The sequence below is a fragment of the Mastomys coucha genome, unplaced genomic scaffold (genome assembly GCF_008632895.1).
Source record: "Mastomys coucha isolate ucsf_1 unplaced genomic scaffold, UCSF_Mcou_1 pScaffold2, whole genome shotgun sequence".
Lineage (NCBI taxonomy): Eukaryota > Metazoa > Chordata > Mammalia > Rodentia > Muridae > Mastomys > Mastomys coucha.
The window spans coordinates 10,509,420-10,533,726 of record NW_022196902.1 but is presented as its reverse complement, the minus strand read 5'-3'; the positions used below and the strand labels follow the sequence as shown (position 1 = coordinate 10,533,726).

Here is a 24,307-nt window from a genome sequence, read left to right as displayed (position 1 = left end):
GACCACAGGCACCAAGGCAGCTCTCCTGGCAACAGCAAGGGCAGAAAAGCATGGCCAGTATGTCGCCACAGTTTAGAAGGACAGTTGATCTTTAGCACAAGTAAATCAATATGTAAATCATAATTAAACAGAAAAGTAGGTGGGGTGACCTAAGCATTACAGTACCTGGGGGGGTGGGAGGGGGGGAAGCCTGGAGGCTGGGAAGGGAGCATGGGGCCACAGAGAGGTGAACAAGGCTTACGTGTCCTGGGGAAGACTGGGGAGAATCAGATAGCAAAAAGGATGACTCTAACAGGGGAAAGGTCAAGAGAAACAGGTATGTGAAGTCACCCTGTGGTCTTGCTTGCTGTAGGAGAACGGCACAGGGAACTAGGCAACCTGCATTCTTCAACTGCCGCCTGAAGCTCATTGTCCCTCCCACACTCACTGAAAGGACACACACACAGAGCACCATTACCATTCAAAGGCAGCGAACACACTTCTCATTGGCTTGTCTACCTATTAATAGCCTCTCCCTTCCATATTGTTTACAGAACAAATACTGTTTTCTAGAACACAAGTCCTCTGGGTCAAGAACAGGTGAGGGGAGGAAGGCATGTTTGTGAAGCAAAGAGACTGTGGGAAAAGCCACAAAGAAATAAGGTAGAAAATTAGGAACTAAGGTTGACATCGCTGAATTTGTCAGGAACACTGCAGAGCTGTGGGGTCTGGCTTCCTTTGTTCCAGAATAGCGGCACAGGAAAGCATGTGCCCTCTTACCAGCTCTCAACAACTGACCTATGGCCATGGGGCATCATGAACGTCTATGAGGTGATGGCGGCACTCTCACATCTATGGCTGTCACTGCTCCTCAAGTTCTGAGCCCAACTGCCAGCCATTTCTCATGAAGCCTTCAGCCCACCTTAGGCCTCTGACTAAAACTGTGGTGATAAAGAGCTAGACAGAAACAAGAGGATACTGGTTCTATTTACTAGGAGAGCTGAGGCAGATGGATGACTGGAGTCCAGGGTCAGTCTAGACAACATAATTAAACACTGCCTGTTGAAAAAAAAGAACAGAGACTCAGCTACTGTGTTGAGTGTCTATGAATCCCAGTACCTGAGAGACAAGAGGCAAGAGTACTGTACATCTGAGGTCAGCTTGGGCTACACAGGGTGAAGTCATCTCAGGAAGCGAGAAAACGCCAGGAGAAAGGAGAGGGAGGTAGGAAATGAGCAAACGTGATGCCTAGGTCTCTATTGCTGCTGATTTTATATGCCATTAACAACTATGCACTGATGAGAACTGGAGGCCTTCTGCAGCTCAGACACCTCTGTAGACATCTGTGCAGAGCAGGAGAGACCCCTGTTGAGCCAGTCTCCCTTACTGTACATCAGCCACCCAGAGTGATACACTCAGCCCCAGGTTCAGAACACATGTTCTCACTCAGTGGGGCAAGAGTGCTGCTCCAACACAGATTTGGGGAAAACTCCTCCAACAGCCTTCTGACACAGTCAAAAGCTAGTGAAAAGTCACCTTCTTCAACTGCCAAAGCTCCTCAGCTTTGTGAGCCCATCTCCCATCTGGGCTGGTGACAGGAGGTGGGGTTGATTGAGGATTGATATCAAGATTATAGTATGTGTCCAAGGGGGGGGGGAGGAGAGGAAGAGAGGGAAGGGGGGGAGAGGGGGAGAGGGGGAGAGAGAAAGAGAGAGAGAGAGAGAGAGAGAGAGAACACTTAGGATACGAACAAAAGAGTCCTTCACTTATTTGGGCATAAGGGATGAAAGAGCCTGAAAGCAAATCCACACAAAGGAAGTTTGTAAACTCTAGTTCAGGCAAACTCTAGTTCTACAGAGGACAGAAGAAAGTTAATTCATGACCTAAATGATATGAACAAGACCAACATGGGAGGCCCTAACAGAAGCTATAAGTTGAAATGTCTATCAATGAGGTATATGCCTTCCCCAAATGAAATTGTTCCTGGCAAAACAGCTTAGTGGGTAAAGGAATCTCATGGAGGAAAAAAGAGAGAGAGCTAACTCCCCAAAAGTTGTCCTATGACCTCTGCATGTGAACCCTGATATACACAGATGCGCACACGCGTGCGCTCACACACACACACACACACATACACACACGCACACGCACACACACACACACACATACACACACGCACATGCACACACACACACACACACACACACACACACACACACAAAGCATATAGATTCACTCACCAAAAGGGAAATGGAAAGGGGGAGAGGGAGAAAGAAAAGGAAGAAAAATGAAGTCATGATGCTCTGAATCAACACTCCAAAGACAATAGTAGCAATTACCTCTAACAGAGAAAAGGAAGAATTTTATTGCATTTCTTACTTTATGGGGCTATGGAAAGATGGAGTGGGTTCATAAGGAACGAGTACACTCATTGCCAAGTCGTGGACATGGTATCCAGTGTGAGGAAATATTGGCAATGACACACAGGAGAACTAGAGACAAGGATAAGGATGACAGGGACCAACTGCTTGTCTGCCGATGGCACTCATAGCCTCAAAGATTCCAAGAAAGCAAGTCAAATGTATGGTCACTGTGAGCAGCCTGAGTTGAATAATGCATAGTGACTATCCAGTACAATCAGACCTGCGAATGGCACACTGGAAACTAGAAGTTAATTTTAAAAGCAACAGGCGATGTATGCTCCCTGAGGACTTGCAAAGCCAGTGAGCATACCTTACTGGTGCTCCCATAACTGGACCACAAGACTCAAGAGAGGAGTAGGCAGTCTGTAGATGAAGTCTACAGAATGAGATGGAAATGAACAAAGCGGGTGGAAGATAGAAAGCCTGTGTATACTGTTAAAGTCTGCAACAGGACAGCAGGGGCTTCAGGAAGTCACTCAGAGCAAAGTTAACCAGACCCAAGACTGAGGTGGGCACTGCTCTATTAGGTAGGGGGAGCTAGGAGCAAAGAGTTGAGAATGCATGCAAAGGGGCAGTTCAAAGGCCTTGACAGTCACTTAAACTAAGAAATGACAGCCTAAACTGGTGGAGTGGAGGGCAGGTGAACAGGCCAAGCCACTTAGCCATGCAAGAGGGAGGTCAGTGACCAAAGATGGAGGACATGGAGGTGTCAGGACCTGCCTCCGCAGAAGGGTTACCAAGTGCTTGTTCTTCCCAAGTGTCTGCCTGGCTTGTGTTTGTTGTTCTATCTTTCATTCACGCACATTCATTCACATTCACTCTGTTAAGAACTGAACCCAGGGCCTCTACCATTTAGCTATGTCCCAAGCCCTGCCTCGTTGTAACTGACTAATGTATATATGGATAGCACCGCTGGAAAGCAGAAGGAGCAAAGGTAAGAGTTTAAGGCTCAAAGGACCTGGATCACATAAGCAGGGATCTCTTCCGGGTGCCAATAAATTGAGTGATACGTATATACACTGTGGGGGTAAGGAGACAGACTGAATAAAAGATTCCTAGGGAACTCATGTCATATCCGGAAGCAATAATGGGTCTCCCATTTTCCTAAGTGGGACCCCATGCTCAGAGCTCACTAAGCCTTTGCTCTGCTCAGGGATAAGCCTCCTCTTCCCATTTCTCACACCTGGACTTAACACAATCAGAACCCTGTCTAGCATTTCTCTCCTATGTCATTTCTGAGGGCCCTACACTGCAACAGAGGTAGGGTCTATAAAAACAGTGGCAGGTCCCTGGATAGAAGGCTTCTCTATCAGAACTGAATCTCTGACACAGTTGTGCCCATCTCTTCTGCTTTGATTTCAGACTTTCCTGGAGTTCTCTCAGGTAAACATGGAATCAGCCACCAGAGGAGGGGAGTGCTAGGACGATGTATGCCCTAGGTCTCTCTGAGCAGAGTTGGTATGGATAGGGCTTTTTTACAATTCTGGTCTAAAACTTATTTGGGCCCTGCACCTTGTAACTGCTCAGTCTTCTTTCTAGCATGTGAATTCCCTCCAGTTCTTTGAGAAAAGGTTGGCACCATGAATGTGGTTCTGCTCGGTGGTATCCGATCATTCTGTAGACACTACCGAGCCAGACTGTGGTTCCTTAAGGGAATAGCCCTGCTGAGGTCCAGTCCCCCCTGCCTCCAGCCTCTGCCCAGGCTTTGATGCTTGAAGGGAGAGCAGGTTGAAGACTGTCGTCTCAGTTGTTGACTGCTCCCATGATGTGTTGACTGCTGGCACTGAAGTGTCCAAATTATTTCATTTGACTTCTTAGTTCCCAAATTAATGTGTGATCTGGGAAGGAAACACCTTTAAGCCACCATCCAAGCCTGTCAAATGGGTCTGCCCAAATTATTTCGAGACTAGAGTTAGCTCTTGGAACCAAACTCCTTTAGGTAGAATGAAAATACGAGAATCTCTTCCCTCTCAGGGCAGAGTCATAAAACAGCTCAGTCATTTCCTCACACTTTGGTATTGGTAGACCTGCTCCTGACTACATAGGCTGTAAATTTTGCTAAGACACTAGGCACACTTGACATTTCCATGTAAAGAAAAAGCCTTAACTAAGTGTTAAAAATTTTAAAACACCTTTATGTGTCCATTGGAACATGGACACAATTGTATGGTCCAATTCTATATGCTAAGAAATTATAATCTTTCAAATTTTCAACATTCATTGATATTGCTTATATAATCAAAGAAAGTTTATAAAAATTGAATTTTCAATAAAAATTGAAGTTAATAATCAACTTTAAAATATCAGATATGTTTTAGAGAAAGGGAAAAACAATTATGACCTGAGAATACCAAAATCATTTGTTGCTCCCCAGCATTGTTCAAAAAGAAGCAATTTCCAGAGTGTGCAGTTCTATCTCTCTCTGTGTCTCTCTGTCTCTCTGTCTCTCTGTCTCTCTGTCTCACTGTCTCTCTGTCTCTGTCTCTCTCTCTCTCTCTCTCTGTGTGTGTGTGTGTGTGTGTGTTTTGTCTGCTGTGAAGGTATGTGTGGAAGCTAACAGTTGACAGCAGAATGTCTTTCCAAATCTCTTCTGTACTTGTTTGGTTTGTTGTGTTGTTGTTGCTTTTGTTCATTTGTTTGTTTGAGACAGAATCTCTCATTGAACTCAGAGCTTTTCACCCACACTAGATAGCTAGTCATCCCCTGGGTGACCTGTCTGCCTCCCCACACTGGCTTTTCTGTGAAGTGCTGAGGATTCAAGCTCAGGCCCTCACTTATGCACAGAAAGTGCTTGACTCACTGGGCCATCTCTCCAGCCTTTGACAGGTCTATTTCTGTGTACTCACTCATGGTAGCAATTGTTACAAAAGCTATTCTGATAATGGGATTTCCTTCTAACAATCTAAAAGGCCTTAAATCAGGCAAACAGACAATAAGAAAATGATTTGTGTGAAGCCAAGCTTTACAACATACTACAACAGGAAAAAAATGAACATACTCTTCAATTATGTATTTTTCCAATTTTCATTAGTGGAACACAATTTCTTCCTCTCAAAATAAACAAATTTCTCTTACAAGATGCTAAACTGCAAAGCCCTATTAACTGAATATGTTGATTACTCTTTTCAAAGCCATCTTTCAAAGACATAATTATATCCTTGGATGAGTGTCTCAATGTGTGTTTTCAATATTCTAGAAGGGAAATAACTCATTTGATATTGTAACCAATACCATTTTTATAATCAATTTTACTTGGGCCACATTACTGACAGCAGTTCTTAAAACAGTTTAATATTTGTCCAACTGTAAAAACATGCTTAAGCTGAAAAAAAAATGCAATGCTGAACTTGATCAACCATTTTCTTTTCAATAAGGAAAGCATGTGGACAGTCAGGGAGGCAAAAAGTTAAGGTCCCACCCAATATACATTTTAAAAGAGAGAGACCCTGGAAAACCTACTTAAGTCAGCTGAGAGCTTGAAGCAGCCAACTGACTGGATAAAGGGAACTGAGTCCCACCATTCCTCTGGAGATTGGCATCTTTCCTCAGAAGCCTGGGCAGACCTCAGCATCATCTTCCACTCTTTGCTGCCTTCTCAGCCACTGTGGATCCAGCTGAATTTTAATGAGTCAAAGCAGCCAGAACACAAGAAACTCAGCCAAGAATACAAGGACAATCAAGAAAAGAGCTCACTATTTTCACGAAAACATCTTTTGGAGAGTTCTGAGCTCCCAGAAGTCAGGCCAAAACAGAGACACACTGCCCCTGCATGAGGACAAACACGCTTGCATTCTTCCTGAGGGGATGGCAAGGCACTTCCGTTCCTCTTTGAGCCATCTGTTTTCAGAAAGCTAAACTGGGCCTAAAGCACATTCATACTCATTTCGGAATGGTTAGTCTGCCTGGAGATGCAGCAAAACTCAGGGTGGGAAGTCAAGAACTCCTGACTTCATTTTAAAATCAACTTAGTAACCAAGGATGTTAAGGAATAGTTGAACTATTTTCTGAGTAAATTCTTAACTTGATTCATAAGCTACCTAATTCAATCATAATTTATTTATTTTTGTGTAATATATGTATATATACACACACACATACATATATATATATATTTCTTTTCATGTGTAAGACTAAGAAACCACTCAGTATCTGATTTTTAATTTACATTTAATGGAAAATAGAAACTAAAATCTGCATGAGTGAGAGGAAAACTTGAAAGAGAAATGGAGAGCTTGGAAACATGCTTACAAAACAAGACCCAGCAGAAAGACGAAGGGTTTGCACACACAAATACCCCAACATAGACAAAGTCTCATGACACACACAGGCTCAGTGGGCAGCACACACTATGTGTTTTAGCAACTGTGATCAAACAAAACGAAAACAAATAAGGATCTGCGTTCCAGTGGAACCTGAAGTGTAGGCAAAGGGTTGAGATTCTCCATCCAAGAGGCAATATTCAATACATTTTTACACTGAGAAAAGGGGGGCGGGGGAAGTAGCACTGTCGGGAGAATGGTCGTCTAGTCTGTACAAAACCCTAGGTTCAATCCCTTACACCGGCTGGTGGCACGCACTTATAATTACAAGACTTGGCAAGTGGAAAGGAGAATCAAAGCTTCCAAGTCATTCTTAGCCACATAGGTAGTTCAAGGCCAGCCCGGGACACATTAAACCTGTTCTCAAAAGAGAAAAAAAAAAAAAAATACAGCGATTCTTAAAGGTTGAGACTGGCTAGAGTGAAGCATGGAAGAGACCTGTGGGAGGAAGAGGGCATGAGTGGAGAGACTCAAAGGGAAGCTAAGGCAGCATCCAGGCACCAGGAGACAAGGACCATGGGCTGCCCCAGGCACCAGGAGACAAGGACCATGGGCTGCCCCAGGCACCAGGAGACAAGGACCATGGGCTGCCCCAGGCACCAGGAGACAAGGACCATGGGCTGCCCAAGAGAAATTACAAAAGGAAATATAAGTGTAGGGGGAGGAGCTGATAATTAAAAATCTAGCTCCCTAACTGTTTGATTGGCTAAATAAAGATGGCAGAAGCCAATCGCTGGGCGAAGATATGGAGGTGGGTTTTCCCAGTCCTGGAGAGGAAGAGGATAGAATATAGAGAAAGGCCTTTTCAGTCAGGCGGTGGTGAGAGAAGAGCATGGGGCACCATGTAGCTCAGCTCAGGCTAGACCAGTGCGGAAGAATTCCAACATAGAACAGCTGATGAGTTTAAGACAACAGATTTTGACAGTGGTTGTGACATCAGGATGATTTTAAATATTAAGATTGTCTGGTGTTTTTCATTCTTGAAGACTCAGGGTAGGCAAGAGAGAGAATACAGCCGTGTGTACTGCACTGGCAGAGCCAGCCAGGGAGTTGAGGATCAATGTAGAGCGATTGCAGCTCCTGGCATTTATAGGAAAAGCATAAGCTAGCCGTGGGGGCTGAGTGAGACCACCATTGCTGGCACTTAGACAGAGCAAGCATGGATTAATTAAAATTACACACAACACATAAGAGCTACTAAGAACACTGTAATGAAAGGGTATTCGCCAGGGCTGGAGAAATGGCTCAGCAGTTAAGAGCACCAGCTGCTCTTCCAGAGGTCCTGAGTTCAAATTCCACAACCATATGGTGGCTCACAACCATTTGTAATGAGATCCAATGCCCTCTTCTGGTGTGTCTGAAGACAACAACAGTGTACTTATATACATTAAATTGTACTTATATACAATAAATAAATCTTTAAAAAAAGAAAAAAGAAAGGGTATTCGTTCCCAAGATCACTTGAAATATCTGCCTCCTACCTGTGCTCATCAACATTGAAGCCATTATTTTCAAAGGGTTCATCATGGACTATTACAGTATCAGGCAGAAGACATCAGGGACAGCAATTCAAACTGAGCCAAACCCATAGCCCACAGGTAAGGTGTCTGGCATGAACAGTGGCTTCCACTGAGGAAACTGCTAGTGCAGACACAGGGCTAGACTTTGTCAGCACCGGCCAGTTCTTTAGGGTTCAAGAGATGGAAAACAGTATATGCCTAGAGTCCTAAGAGGTATTTCAGCCATTTAAGATCTTAACTTTTTACCACAAACAAAACAAATTTCTCAAATTTCTATTAGCTAATTTAAAATAAAAATCATAGAGCAAGAAAACTGCAGAAAATAGTTTCAGAGCCATTTTCAAGTTGTGATATTCAATGAGCATCTTCCAACATGTCAATTAAAGAATTAAAAATGCCGTGGGGACAAGGGAGACCACTCAGTTTAGCAAGCTAAGTGCCTCCCAGGCATGAGGACCTACATTTGATGGCCAGAATCCAGGTAAAGGCCAACGTGATGATATGCACTGTAACCCCAGCACTGGGGAAGAGTAGACAAGAGCATCCTGGGAGCTTGCTGACCAGCCAGCCAGCCAGCCTAAGCAGTGAGTTCAAGGCCAATGAGAGACCTTAGCTCAAAGGAGATGGGTGATATTCCTAAAGATGATGCCTAAGGTTGTCCTCTGACCTATACACCCATGTCACAATACACACACACACACACACACACACACACACATACATGGTGGAGGGATGAAGTGGTAGATCAGTAGAAAGGTCCTAGGGAGAAGGAGAGAGGGAGGAAGATAATGTTTAAAAATATATATTATCTCAAATTTAGTTTTGCTGTCAAGGAGCCAGGCCTATGAAGTAAAGAAACAGAGGTAAAAAGGGAAAACCACTGGCACCACACAACTTTAATCCAGCACTCGGGCAGAAGCCTGCCTCGCACTCTAGTGAGCAAACAGTTCTCTATAAGACTACTTTTACACAATCATGAATTAATCCCAAGAGTGAGCACAGTCGGGTGGGCGTGTCCTATGAAGACTGCACTCTTCAAGAATTTTAATTAAAACCAAGCACAGTATTTCCTGAGAGAAATAAAGTATGCAATTGTTAATGTGAATGTTGCTCTCCTTGTGTCAAAATAGTGATTCCTAGTTTTACAATGTCTTTGTGATAGAAGAATTAAACCCTGGCCAGTCACTGGCACCCATCAGAGCACGGTCTCCAAGTGTTGGGCTCTATTCACTAATAATCACTTAAAAAAGAGCGGGTCACCACAGGGACGGCATTGATTACCAAAGTGAATATATTTTGTTCTGCAGTTTCCTGTCCTGGGGACAAAAATACAAAACAAAACCCAAAAATGGAGCAATGTACAGCACAAAATATCCAACCGGAGGCATTATGCCAGGAAAGCAACAGAAAGTTTTACACTGGAGCCAAAGGCTCCGGAGTCTCTTTTAAATTTTTAAATCGTGACAATTATCCTGATGCCTCTTAATGAATCAGATCCGTCTTCAGAACAAGGGCTTGCTTGGGAGTTTTATGTACTTTGAGGAATAATCATTTCCTAAGCTTATTCACTTTTTAAAGAAAGCGGCCGGCTTACAGGCAGCTTTGGGAAACAGAGTGCTTGAGGGAAAACATTTGGATAAGTACACTTCCCAAGGCATTCTGCTTGAAACAACCAATGGAACAGACTCTGGGGAGAAGGATAAACATTCAACCAATTTCAAAAGCAGTATATTTTTTGCATATGTTTGTCTTTCAGCTTTGATTTAAACTGTTGTCATTTTTGTGTTGAAACACAAACAACTATTCCTAAGACATCATTTGAGTTACAGTGGAAAACTGTTCATTATAAGATCCAGTGACTCCCAAGTCTCTGATGGCTATGTCATTGCTTTCCTGGCCTCAAGATGTAACTACATTAGTCAACAGCATAAAATATACTGACAAATTTGTTTAATCTCAGATTAGCAACCGTTTATACTGCACTTTCCTAGCACACCTATACAACCTGTTGCCAAGGAGCTATTAAAATGAACACACCGCTACCGGAGTATCTTCACTCATCAGTTGCTACAATAACAGATCACTCTAGAATTAAGACTTTTTAAAAAAGCATTTCCATACAGTTCTGCAATCCAGGCCCTATTTGGTAGCTCTCTTTTGCCCGCCATGTGAGGCTGGCTCCCTCTGACTAGAATCAGCCAGAAGACCTGGACTGACAAGCTTCCTCTCATATTATGCAGTGCTAAGGTCTCCCTATATCCATGCGACCTCTCCATCTGGATCGTTGTACCTCCTGTGGCACTGCTGGAACTTCTCAAAGCAGAGGCCTGCACCTTATTAAGCTAGGAATAGCACTTTATGTGGCAGACAGACCATAATGTGGAAGGAAACAATCAACTCCCAAAACCGTTCCTCTGATGTCCATATGCATGCCATGGTACTTGTATGACTGTACACATGGTTAATAGTAATAAATGAGATACTTTTGTAAAGGATTGAGAAACACACAGGACAACACATATTATTCATCTTATTCTGTAAGTGATGGAACACCCACCTCTAAAGGAACAGACATAGGTGGGGGCAGGATTTCTAACAAAAAGGCCATTGTTTATCCACAGACCTCACATTCTAGAAACATGAACACCCGCCAGATCATTACACACCCACAGACTGAATGTTCCACTTTCTGAAATGTTTAATTACCACCATTTATAATAATCACCAGCAGGTAATTTCCTAAGCAAAGGGGGAGCAGCATTACAATGGTGGTGAGCTAAGAATTCCCAGTATCTCCGCCAGATGATCATCGCCTGGCCCTGGGGAGGAACATCGGAGATTCAAGGGTTTCCACTACATCTGCGTTCCCAACGCACAAAACCATTAAACTGCTCAGTGAAATTCTGTTCTAGAGGGTAGGGCACTCTGAAGCTACAGCTGGGCTTTCCTAACCTGCTATGGCCCCAAGGCCAACCTGCTGGCATCTACCACAAATTATTTAAGGATCTCTTAAGGATCACTGGTCTTGATTCAGAGATAGCTCAGTGGTTAGAGGCACCTGCCACCAAGCCTGAAAAGCTGAGCTTGATCAAAGAGACCCATATGAAGAAGGGAAGAACGGACTCTTGTAACTTGTCCTCTGACTTCCACACACATCCATTTTCACACACAAATAATAAATAAGTAAATAAGATGTAATTTTTAAAAAGGCCCTTTAGTCCTTAACATTTTGCAAAGTGCTGACACTACTGTCAATTTAGCTTTCGGATGCTATTATCAATTATCAGTTGCTGCTTCTGTTAGGGCAGAAGTAAACTGCTGTGAGAGCACACCCTCGGAGTCCAGAGACACATGTGACATCACAATGAAAACTTAAAAATACAAAGGTTCAAAACAAAAAACACACAAATCACCAGCAATTCACCACCAATTTATGTACGCTCTGTTCTCAAACAGCTCAGATAGACACAAGTGACCACAGGTGAGGAAACAGTTGTGGCCCAATCACATTTCATAGCCATAAAAAGAATCTTTTAAAAGATCCAGTAGATCCACTGTTGCTGAAATAGATGTGAAAGTACACTTAGAAGGCTATGTCTTCATATGCCCACACACCCGTGCACGCACGCACGCACACACACACACACACACACACACACACATATACCCACACACCCGTGCGCGCACACACGCGCGCACACACACACACACACACACACATACCCACACACCCGTGCACGCACGCATGAACACACACACACACACACACACACACACACAAAGTAAACAAATGTAAAAATAAAATGAAAATCCTTGGAGGAGGCTAGTAGTTCCATCCTATACTAAAACAAAACAAAACACAATTTCTGTGCGCTGAGGAGCTGAGAAGGGGGTGGGGGGTGGAATCCCAGCTGCAGAACAATACAAATGAGATGATTTTCATTATGTAAGAAGAACGCATCCACACTTTGGGCGTGTGTGCTGGGGGCCGACTGAGCCGAGGGCAGCAGAGCTCATCAGTCATTCTCATGTGATCCAAAGCTTGGGTGCGTTGTGGCCAGTGGTGGTAGGCACTGAGCCCAGGACTGCACACATGCTGTGCTCTACCATTGATCTTCACTCCCAACCTATTTTCTGTATTCCTTAAAGATTCTCTTTCTGGCAGGGCAGTGGTGGCGCATGCCTTTAATCCCAGCACTTGGGAGGCAGAGGCAGGCAGATTTCTGAGTTCGAGGCCAGCCTGGTCTACAAAGTGAGTTCCAGGACAGCCAGGGCTACACAGAGGAAACCCTGTCTCGAAAAACCAAAAAGATTCTCTTTCTGTATTAATGATTAATTATGTTAAAGTATTGGTATTTTATAGTAGGAAAACTAAAACCTATGGTATATTCACAAAGCCTGAGTGGCTACTTTGAGAAATGGGATTTGGGAGCACCTATGGCACTGGTGTTTTAAAGAAGCAGGAGTAGTCTGGAGGTATAGCTCAGTGTCAAAGTGTAGGCTTAGCATGCACAAACATTTCCACACTAAAAAACAAAACAAATCCAGAGGGAAAGAAGTGCAGGAATTAACACGTTTCAAAGTAACTTGAATAATAGTGTCTTTTTTCCTTCCTCATTAAAGTGACAAGATCTTTCCTGAATATACTAATTAGACACCATAAAGTGCTGTTCAGAACTGGCTGTGGCAGCACATATTTCCAACCCCAGCTTTTGGGAGGTAGAGGCAGGAAGATCAAGAGTTCAAGACCATCCTCAGGTACACAGTGAGTTCAGGAGACCCTGTCTTAAAGAAACAAAAACAAGGGGTGAGAGAGATCACTCCCAGGTTAATTGTCCACTGATGATGATTCCATGCACTAACATCAAGGGCTCATAGACGCCAGCTGCACAGTTCCAGGGGATTCTATGCACTCTCTGCAGACCCACACAGACCCACACAGACACATAAGTAAAAATCAATCTTGACGGGCACTCAGTAAGCAGAGACAAGGGGGTCTCTATGAGTTTGAGGCCAGACTGATCTACAGAGCAAGTTCTAGGATAGCCAGAGCTGTTACAGAGAAACCTTGTCTCAAAAAAACCAAAATATTAAAACAAATATGTAAATCTTTAAAACAAAACCTACACACAATAAGCAGCATGGAAATTAGACAATAACGATACATGTGTACCTCTCCATCGTCACCTCCCTCTCCACAGCCATCCCCTAATAAAAGCCCTGTGTTCCACATCTAACTTGTACTTCAGAGGCCCCCGACCTGGTCAGACAGCAAGCTCCTTCACTGACTGCGTTCCACTGACTAGAAGAGACTCTGGAACAACAGGGCTTTGCCTTAGCTTTTTGCTTTTTAATTTTATTTTTTAAGCATGTGTGAAACCGACTTAACACGGCTTTTACCTAACTTGTAACACTGAGATGAATCGTTAAGGTAGCGGAACATACTCACCAGCAATCACTGCAAATGTAAGGTAGCGGAACATACTCACTGCAAATGAAATGACAACCAGCCTCTCCTTCCTAATACAACAAAGGCTGCTCTTTATCATTTTAATAACTAAAACTGAAAAGAATTAAGTAAAGCCAGATGAGGTACCATAGTTTTATGTGGCCGGTTATTTCAGAAGGATTGTAACCAAATAAAACCAGAAGACTAGCATTCGAGGTACCCTCTGTGTTTTCAACCCCCAGATCATGCCACTCCCTCTCTCGCTAACAGAACACCAACTGTGCTCAACTGTCGCCATGTGCTATTAAAACTCCAGAATATACACAGTTCTGGGCGATATGACATGGGCAGTTGTGTGGCCATCTGATGACGGCGTCATAGGAGAAGCGCATTTCACCTGAAAGGCAAGCTCAGGAAAAGAAAGCCTTCCTCCATTGCTCTAATCAGCTTGAGTAAATCTTGGAAATACAATCTGGGAAGAGAGTGCAATGGTAAGGTAGCATGAGGGCTTGGTTCCAATCCCCAAGGCCTGTGTGAAAAAAGCTTAGGCACACTGGTACCTGGCACTTGTGATGCCAATGCTGAGAAGGCAGAGACAGGATGGCTGAGGATCCCCACCAGCCACTCCAGCCTACTGGGTGAGTTCCAGAAAGTAGAAGGTCCTAACTCAAGAAAATAAAAGGAGAATGGCACCTGAGGAGTGACACCTCAATGTGTGCCCATGAGTTCAACACACACACACACACACACACACACACACACACTGTACAAATGCAGCTGTCAAGCTGTGACTTTGAGGAACACTGTGCCAAAGGATCACCCTCCCACACATGGATACACAAATATAAGAGGAGCCTGGTGGTCAATGGCAATGACCAGCTTAGTGACCATAAATACCCACTAGATCTTCTATGTCAACAAGAAAAGGAACAAAGGCCATCATCTGTCTGTCTGTCTGCCTCACTACTCCAATGCAGAGATGGAAGGAGGCATCTCTGAGCTACTGAAAGCGCTCATAATGTTAACCAACAATGAGATGCCCTCAGCACTGATTTTGTGGCTAAGAGGATCTAGAACAATGTAAGAAAGAGAAGGCTAAGGAGATAGTACCATTAAGAATGAGAAGAGACATAAACTGTTAATGTACAATCCATCCATGTCCACACCACATAGATGTTAGCATTCACTCATACAGAAAAACAATGTTCCAGTTCCCAGCTTAAATATACCCTGGATTCCCTGCCTTCAGCAACTCTAATGGAAATGAACACTCTCTGGATCATAATAGTAGTGCATGGTAATTCTCCAGCTAAGGAAACATGAAGAAACCTCAGGCAGGTAGGTTCTCCATGCCACCATTTTTCTTAAGACAACAATCATGAGAAAACAAACTTCTTCCCATGCCATGTTTGAAATGCCCTACTTCTCCATCTATCAGGTATAATAATCAATGGTCATTTATAGATTAAAAACTGACACAGTACTGCTTTGACACGCACACAGGATTTCCCTGCTGACCAAGCTTATACATAACAGGGCAGTTACACGGCAGATGTACCCCTCTGAGAAGGCTGCATGATTTACATCCAGAGCAAGGTCTTCAACAGCAGAGCTGCTGCTCCAGGAACCAGAAATCAGTACAGTGTTTGTTCAAATAGTGGAGATTTCTCGGAATTGGAGTTAATGGGGGTTTTATTTGCATTTTAATGATTTGTAATTTATGCTTACAATTATTTAGAACCTTCCAGAGAAACTCAAAATATGTTCTGAAAGGTTTTATAAGCAGACACAGAGTGGTCCTGGGTGACATTAGAAACTCGGGACCAAAGAATGCTTTTTGTGAAGATACCCAAAGGACTCCTGTGCAGTCACGCATAGGGCTTCAGGCCTTTATTCCAGCACTTGGGAGGCTGTAGCAGAAAGACCATGATGTGAGACCCATCTCAAAGATAAATCAATAAATATAAAGAAAAAACAAAGAATCAATCTCTGTGATGTGCGATGCTACTAGAATATTCCTAAATTATCTAAGTAATTATCTAAACTAAACAAAAGGAAGAGGAACCTAAAAATGAGAAAATGATCATGGATGAAAAAAAAAAATCACGATACAATATCTGAAAACATTTTTCAAAATGTTCCTAAACGTATGTTCCTGATTTAAGAAAGGAAAACTACCATGGGAAAACCATACAAGCTGTACTTATCTAAAAGTAAAGGCTCTACTTAATACAGAGTTTTATGACAGTCCATGAATAATACAGTCTGAGTCCTTCTAACTCCCCACCTCACACCTACCTTTATGGAGGTCTAATTGACAAACAAAAGTTGTATTTCAGCTTTCCATTAGTATAACAGCAACAAGAAAACACCAAAGACAAGTCAATATGTACAGAGATTAAGGCTTTATATCAGCATCCTAGCAGGTGCCATGCCAGATCAGTTGGTCCTGTGGCTCTGGGGCATGTAGAATGACAGGGGTGCATGTAGGAAGAAGCCACTCATCACATGACCAGAAAACCAAAACAAGGGAGGGAGCTGAGGAGAGCTCAGTTAGCAAAAGTGTGTGTGTGCTGTGGCAAGCATACGGCCTGAGTTCACATCACCAGCATCCAGTAAAAGCCAGGAATCCAAGCTCTAGGAAAGCAGAGACAGGAACATGTCAGAATATACCGGCCAGCCTGTCTGTCAGTCAGTGTGCTCCAGGTGCAGTGAAAGAGCCAGTCAAAAAATAAGGTAGAGGACAGGCGGTGGTGGTGCACACCTTTAATCCCAGCACTTGGGAGGCAGAGGCAGGTGGATTTCTGAGTTCGAGGCCAGCCTGGTCTACAGAATGAGTTCCAGGACAGCCAGGAACTACACAGAGAAACCCTGTCTCGAAAAATAAATAAATAAATAAATAAATAAATAAATAAATAAATAAATAAGGTAGAAGGTGATTGAAAAAGGGTACCTGATATTGACCTCTGGCCTCTGTGTGTGTGTGTGTGTGTGTGTGTGTGTGTGTGTGTGTGTGTGTGTATACCCCTACACACACAAATGTGCACAAGCACATGTAAACTAAATAAAAAGGTAGAAGAAGCTAGGGTCCCACTTCCACCCTTCAAAGGCTAAGCTCCAAAGAACTGAAGTTCTTTCAGGAAGCCTCTACCTCCCAGGAGTCCCCACCACGGCCAGACCTATATAACACGTTCTAGATTCAAACTCTAACAGGTGTATAACAGGAGGACAGACCACATGTACATAGTGTAAACTAATCACTACAAACACCCTGATTTACACACATCTACCACTTCACTCCTTCGGAGTGCTTTGTTTCACACATTATTACACATAGTCACCACAAACATTATCTCTGCCTAACTTATTCTCCATAAGTGAAACTATGTACCTTCTGACACCCTCTAGTCCCCAGGAACAAACATTCTGTTTTGTTTCAAGAGTTGACCTTTTTAAATTCCATATCATGTATGTATATGATAACCATGCACTAGCTCCCTTTCACATAGTGTAGTGGCTGACTTCACTTAGTATACGGTATTTCAAGTTCATTCATGGGGGGAGGGTTATAGGTATGGGTATGTATGAGTGCGTACACGTGAACGCATACCAAGTTTTCTTTATCCATTTCTCCCTGACACTCGTCCTGCCTACTGTAAATAAATACTGCAATGAATACAGGCATGTAGATAATAGAACGGCTTAATTTCCTTCACATAGATTCCACCCGATCATCTGGATCAATACATAAAGACTTCCCAGCACTTCAAGTTTTAAATCATTTGACAATATTGAATATAAAAGAAACTTCCTGAAGATTAGCAGGAATGAGGAGAACTCGTGGTTTCTTTTAAATTTCCAGTGTTTTAACCATCTTTGTATTCCCATGACTCTTGTATCTGCAGCTAAGCTGACCCAAACTCCACAAGAGAAGACAGAACATGTGCCCAAGGACTGGCAACGGGTGAAAGAACTAGCAAATGCAGACTACGCTGAGATGATGACTGACCATGACACTTAGCTTATGGAAAACCACCCCCATTCTTCTCTTGGTGTGTGGTTTAAATGTGAAGAATCCCCCAGAGATTCACTTGGTCCACATCTGGTGATACTGTTGAGAAACATTGTAAAATCTTAAGGGTGGAGAGCCATGTCTTCTCTGCCATGACATCCCTTTGGAACTGCAAACCAAAATAAACCCTTCTCTCCCTTTACTTGCTTGCCAAAGTATTTTATCACAGTAATAAAAAAGTAACTAAGACATCTAGCTACTAGCAAAAGGATAAATAAATTTAAGACATTTGGCATGTTTTAGCTGCAAACAAGAATTGATATTTCCCTACATGAAAGAAAAGCCAGGGTTAATGATGAGCATAGCATGTAACAACTAGATCCTAAGGACTGAAAACACCAGAATTTAAAGAGGCAGTATTAAACACGCAGTAGCACATACATTATGACATTTTACTTATTATATTAATTGACTCTAATGGAAGTCAAGCAATTAAGAGAGGAAGAGTTACTTTCTACCACACCCTTTCTAAAACACAGGACTCCCATGCTGCCTTTTCCTATAACACCTTATACTCTTTTCTCTGAATCCAAAACACAACTGAAGCCCCACGGCCTGTGCCCTTCCTCCAAGGAACAACCAGAGCAATGCCTACATGGTACTTCTCCTGCAGTATCTATGCATCTCCTCTGGGATGCCTTTCTTTCTATTTCCTCTTACACTTAGTTAATCCAAGCTAAGTGATCCAGTGATGGCTAAGATTTCAACGATCTATCGCAGTAGTTGGAGCACATTTCTTCTTACTTTTGAATGTTCAAGGTACCTTATGGTCCTCAAGACACCTTGGTTTGTTGGTATGGAGGATCTACTTTAAATCACCCCCACACACACATCTTCAAAATTCCAAAAATCGTGAAATGATAATTAAGCAAAACAAAGCAAAAAAAAAAAAAAAGTTGAACAGAAGAACATTGGAACTTCATTTCCTTCTTGTGGATCTGCTTTCATTCCATTTATTTGTGGCAGGAAACAGAAATAAACACTAAAACCCAAATGTCCCTTAAGCTACAGGGGAAATGGAGGAAATCAGAGGCTAAAGAGTGCCTTGAATAATTGAAATGACACAAATTTATTCCTAAAATAACCCCAGTTTTCAAAAAAAAAAAAAAAAAGGAAAGAGAGAGAGAGAAACTCTTGAAATAATGCTGACTCTTTAGTTAGGTAAATTCATCTTTTAGGAACAAAGCCTTCTTGGGTTGAAGAGACAGCTCCAAGGCAAAGCCCAAGGAGCTGAGTTTATAAGACACACTGGGTACACGGAGAGAATCAACTCCTGCAAGTGCTGTCTCTGTGCACTGTGACACACAGGCACATACACAGACTCAGATACACACAGTACAAATGGGGAGAAAGAAAAACAACCAACACTTCCTGAGAAAAAGGAGAAATAAACATGGTAACTCTCGCCAGTTCGCTTTCCTTTTGGAAAATTCCTGAATTATCATCACATGACATTACAGCTACAGCTGAATTACAATTGTTATGAGAAAAAACAATCGAACCATTGGTATTTAATCATTTCTTCTTGAAGACACACTAAAATACAGAAGAAAAAGCTGTGAAACCACTGTTTCAGTAGGTAGTCTTATCAGCTGTCATAGTTCAGTGTGATCTGTGCTCTCCCGTCTAAATCTACCAAAAGGCAGGACTGGGGGCAGTCTTACTTCTATGTGCTATAAGTATGGCTCCTTTAAAGAAAACTCAGTTGATTGACTTGCCTCCTCCCATATTTTCTCATTTCAAGCAAATAAGTGAGTCACTCGTGAATGCTGCAAAACTGGCTACTCAGATGTTAGATGCTTAAGCTTTTTGTTCAAACAAGCATGGGTTTATAATGACTATTAGCTTATCCTGGTAGAATCACTAATAGCTAAACAGGTTGGACAAGGTTTTATGCAGAATAGTCAAGAGCTGAGAAAAAGCAAACTGGGCTAGGGGTGTAGCTCAGTGGTAGAGTGCTTGCCCAGCACGTTTAAGGTCTTAGGAAAACATGAACTGATGCAGGGACAGAGCGATTAAGCAAGGAAAGATAGAGGAAGGATGGAGGAAAGGAGAGGAGGCAAAAGCCAGTCATTCCTCTCTAGCAGAATCCTACACAAGTATTAAAATAACACACATGGAGCTGGAGAAGGCTCAGCAGTTAAGAGCACTTGCTGCTCCTACAGAGGACCTGGGTTTAAGTCCTCCAAACCACAGAGTGGCTCATAACCTTCTGTAACTATAATTCCAAGGGATCCAAAAACCTTCTGGACTCAAAGAGGCACTAGGTATGCAAGGCAAAATATATACATAAAATAAAACTAGCTCAATCTGTTTAACAATGTAATATACAGCTACCCACAGAAATGATACAATGATATACATCCAAGGAAACAATGTAATACACAGCTAACTACAGAAATGATATTGTGATGAAGAGATACATCTAAACAAATAACATCCACAGTTAAGTGGAGGTGATGAGCTCACAAGCATTTCCTTTTGTATTGTTTGGTTTTAAATGTCTCTATGAATTATTTTCCAGTTTGGCTTTGTATGGATGAAATTAAATCATAAATATTTGAAAGGTTAAAAAAAACAAAAAAGGAAATTCACAGTGTGTTAAACTGCGGCTCCTGGATCCTAGGACACATCACACCTGCTATCCAGTGCAAGGTCTAAACTAGAAGACACTAAGCCTGTCCTCTTGTCCTCCTTAACTCTGGGTCACACAAGCTCTGCAGTGTGCCTCTTCTAATGCTTCCCCGTTTGCTTTCCCTCCTCACATCATACTTAGCAACCAGGCCAGAGCTAAAGTCTTTCACTTTGTTCAGGGACAAATCTGCCCACACTAAGTAGGCTGGTGACCTCGCTATACAAGAAAGTAGGAACAAGTGATACTTGGTTTGAAGGAATGAGTACACATGGGGATAATTACAGGAACACACGGAGACTTACTTGCTGAGCAAGAGCAGGACCGATGACAGGAAACATAGTCTGTCAACTCAGAGAACCGGAATGGAACTGAAAGCTAAAGAACAAGTTCAGCAAACAGAAAAGGCAAGATTTACATTGGGATTCTTCAGAGTAACAAAAACAATAGGCTGTATTCATCATCATATAGCTGGAGTCACATAGATGATACCCAGACAGACAAACAGACAAATGACTGGTAGGTAGATAGATGATAGATGAATAATACATGGAAACATGATGACAGAGAAACAAGGGATTAGACAGAGATAATACATAGATGATAGACAGACAGACAGACACACAGACAGATAGTAAGTATGTCTTAGCTACTGTTTTATTGCTATGATGAAACAGCATGACCAAGGCAACCTATTGCGAGCTTCCTTACAGTCTCAGGCTAGTCTATGACCATCATGGTGGCAAGGCAAGTAGGCAGACATGCGGGAACAAGTACCTGAAAGTGCACATCTGATCTACAAGTTGCAGGCAGATGGTGAGCAAAACTTAAAACCACCCCCCAGTGACACACCTCCTCCAATATGGCCACACTTCCTCTAAGGCCACACCAACTAACTAATCTTTCCTAAACAAGTAAGCAAGTAAACTTCCTAAGCAAGAAAGTCTCTGGGTGTTCAAGTCTCTGAGTGTTCAAGTCTCTGGGTGTTCCTGCAATTGTCCCCATGTGTACTCACTCATTATACTAACTGAGGACCATGCACTTAGTACCCCCCAAAAGAATATAATAAATAGGAGTTACTGTATTTTTCATCTTCATTGATTGACTTGTCTATTTTCCACCCTCCCTTTCTTTAACCAAATATCCGATGTCCTCATATCTCCAGACCTTACTGTCAGAACAAGGTTTCCAGGAACTCTTGCCTTTTGGGCCACACCATAACAGATGCTCCAAAGATCCTCTGTCTTCCTGTTCTAAGCACGAGGATTACAATTACAGACCCATCTAGTATTCACATGTATTCTGGACATCCTAACTCTGGTTCTCACGCTTGTATGACAAACCCCTTTACCACTGAACAATCTCTCTAACCCAAGCTCAGGTATTTTGTGACTGTGACACAAAACTACTATCCCCTTTAACAGTACATTTTATTTCTTAGCTGATTTGTTGTGTTTTGGCCACGCTGAAGATGGAATCCAGGGCCTTGCCATAACATTGCACTCAAGTGTTCTACTTCAGTGTTACACCCTCAACCCCTGCTCTCTAGAACTTAGCCTAGATCTTTCTCCCTAGTGATCAAGTTTCTCCTCAGGCAAAACCCCAGACTTCCCTGCAGTTCTCCCTACTACTGTGGTTGACCATGCATTTAACAGACAACAGCAGCAGATCCACTCTAAGAGTGCCATGAGAAAGCAAGGAGAGGATCAAGAATCAGAAAGCAGTCTGTGACTTGCCTCAGATGGTGCTCTTCTGACAGGGGAAGCTGTAGCAGCATTCACTGCATTGAAACCCAGAACTCAGGCTTGGAGTGGATAATCAGTCAAAGACAAATCAAAATACAGGTATCTAACTATAGATTCAGAAAAAATATTCTATATCTAAGCATGGCCTAAAAGCCAATCCGAGGGTTAGGAATGTAACTTAGAGGCAGAGAATGTACTTACTATGCACAAGGTCTTTAATTCTATTCCCAACATCACCAAAAAAAAAAAAAAAATGTAACTTCTAATATATATTTCTAATTATAAAATATAGAGAAAAATAATCTTACATGTATACTAGGGTCAAATACATTGAGACAAATATGATTCAAATTAACAGTGCATAGGATGGGACGCATCTATAATCCAGCACTTAGAAGATGGAAGCAGGAGAATCAGGAATTCAAAACAAAACTCAAGTACATCAAAAATTTGAAGCCAGCTGAGGTATACAAAAAATAAAAAGTAAAAATAAAAATAAAGCATTCTTCTGGGTAAGAGGAGACATTTTCTTCAGTGACGTCACCACCTGTAAGATGCACACATTCCTATAACCATCTTTTACCTTTGTTCCTGCATGCAACCTTAATGAAGTTCATTGGGTCATTGAGGAGGGAAAGGCATGAAAACAGAAGGGAGATTAGCTGAGATGAAGAAGGGGAAGGGGTCCGAGGGAACTGGAAGGAGACAAGTAAGGATAAGGGGGGTAACTATAGTCAAGTTGTATTATGTACATATATGAAAAGGTTAAAGCCATTATGTATAATTAATATATACTAACAAAAGCCAAAAGAGAAAAATAAAATTTTCATTTAGAAAATATGAAAAATAGCAATCTGAAGACATTTACTGTAGCAATTTAGAAACCCATCCTGTAGGGCAGAGTGGATCAGTGGTTAAGACCATTTGCCATTCTTCCAAAGGACCTGGGTTTGGTTCCCAGGACACATATAGTGGCACACAACCAGTACCAAGGGATCTGACTCCCTCTTCTGACCTCCACAACCACTGGACATAATATAAATACATGGAGGCAACACACTCATACACACTAAATAAAATTTAAAAAAACAAACTCAACATGTCGAGCAAAATGAACCACATTTGCTTTCATGTAACCTTCTATGCCCCCCAATTAACCCTACCCTCTTCAAAAGACAGCTTTATAGCACTTCTTGGTGGTGAGCATCACAGACTGTACATGCAAGGATGCTGCATGCAGCATGACTAGAAACTACTCAGAACTGCAAAGCAACCTGCACGTCAGGGGAGAATAACAAAGCAGCCTGTAAGACTCATGCAATGAGAAACCGGCAATGGAGAAAGAAAACGTTGGAATCGAATTATGAACATGAAAACTGGGAAACGTATTGTTACAAAAGGGAAAGTACTCAAGCTGTACTTGGTGTGCTCCATGATCCCATTGTGTTTCTAAAGACAGTCGTGTGTGAGTGTGCTGATACACAGGAGGGGGAACAATACCAGAATGAGAGGATGGATGCCAATGTGCTGACAGTGACCAACTCTGTACATGAGAGTAGGCCGTCTGGCTGGGTGGTGGTGGCACATGCCTTTAATCCTAGCACTTGAGAGGCAGAGGCAGGTGGATTTCTGAGTTCGAGGTCAGCCTGGTCTACAGAATGAGTTCCAGGACAGCCAAAGCTACACAGAGAAACCCTGTCTCGAAAAACCAAAAAAAAAAAAAGAGTAGGCCGAAACTAGAATGTTCTTTTTTTTTTTTTTGAAACTTTAAAACTTTTATTGCATTATGATGAGAAAAGTTACATAATTTCAATTTATCTGAATTTGTTAACATTTAAAAACATATTCTAGCCGGGCAGTGGTGGCACTTGGGAGGCAAAGGCAGGTGGATTTCTGAGTTCGAGGTCAGCCTGGTCTACAGAGTGAGTCCAGGACAGCCAGGGCTACACAGAGAAACCCTGTCTCAAAAAAAACAAACAACAAAAAAAGTTTTTTTTTTCCTAAGGCAGAAATGGCATATTCTCATGTAAGAAGACCTTAGTAATTAAAAACTATTTCCTTTTATAATTGGTCAATACAAAAGAAAAGAGATAAATTTTTATTTTTACTTTTAGCAGCATTTCATGTAGCCTCAAACTCTCTACATTGTTAAGAATGACCTTGAACTT

The 24,307-nt window shown here is 42.3% G+C and overlaps 1 protein-coding gene across 5 annotated transcripts in view; it reads right to left on the bottom strand.

Moving 5' to 3' along the window:
* Nhsl1 (NHS like 1) overlaps positions 1-24,307 on the bottom strand; it is a 232,848-nt gene that overhangs the window by 178,399 nt on the left and 30,142 nt on the right. Inside the window, exon 1 of one of the 5 annotated variants that reach the window (XM_031380508.1) lies at positions 13,691-13,739. The exons of the other annotated variants lie outside the window; for them this stretch is intronic. Within the exon in view, the coding sequence (XP_031236368.1) occupies positions 13,691-13,724 (34 nt within the window). The 5' untranslated portion in view covers positions 13,725-13,739. Of the gene's footprint in view, positions 1-13,690; positions 13,740-24,307 lie in introns of those variants that run through there. 5 annotated transcript variants of the gene reach the window in all.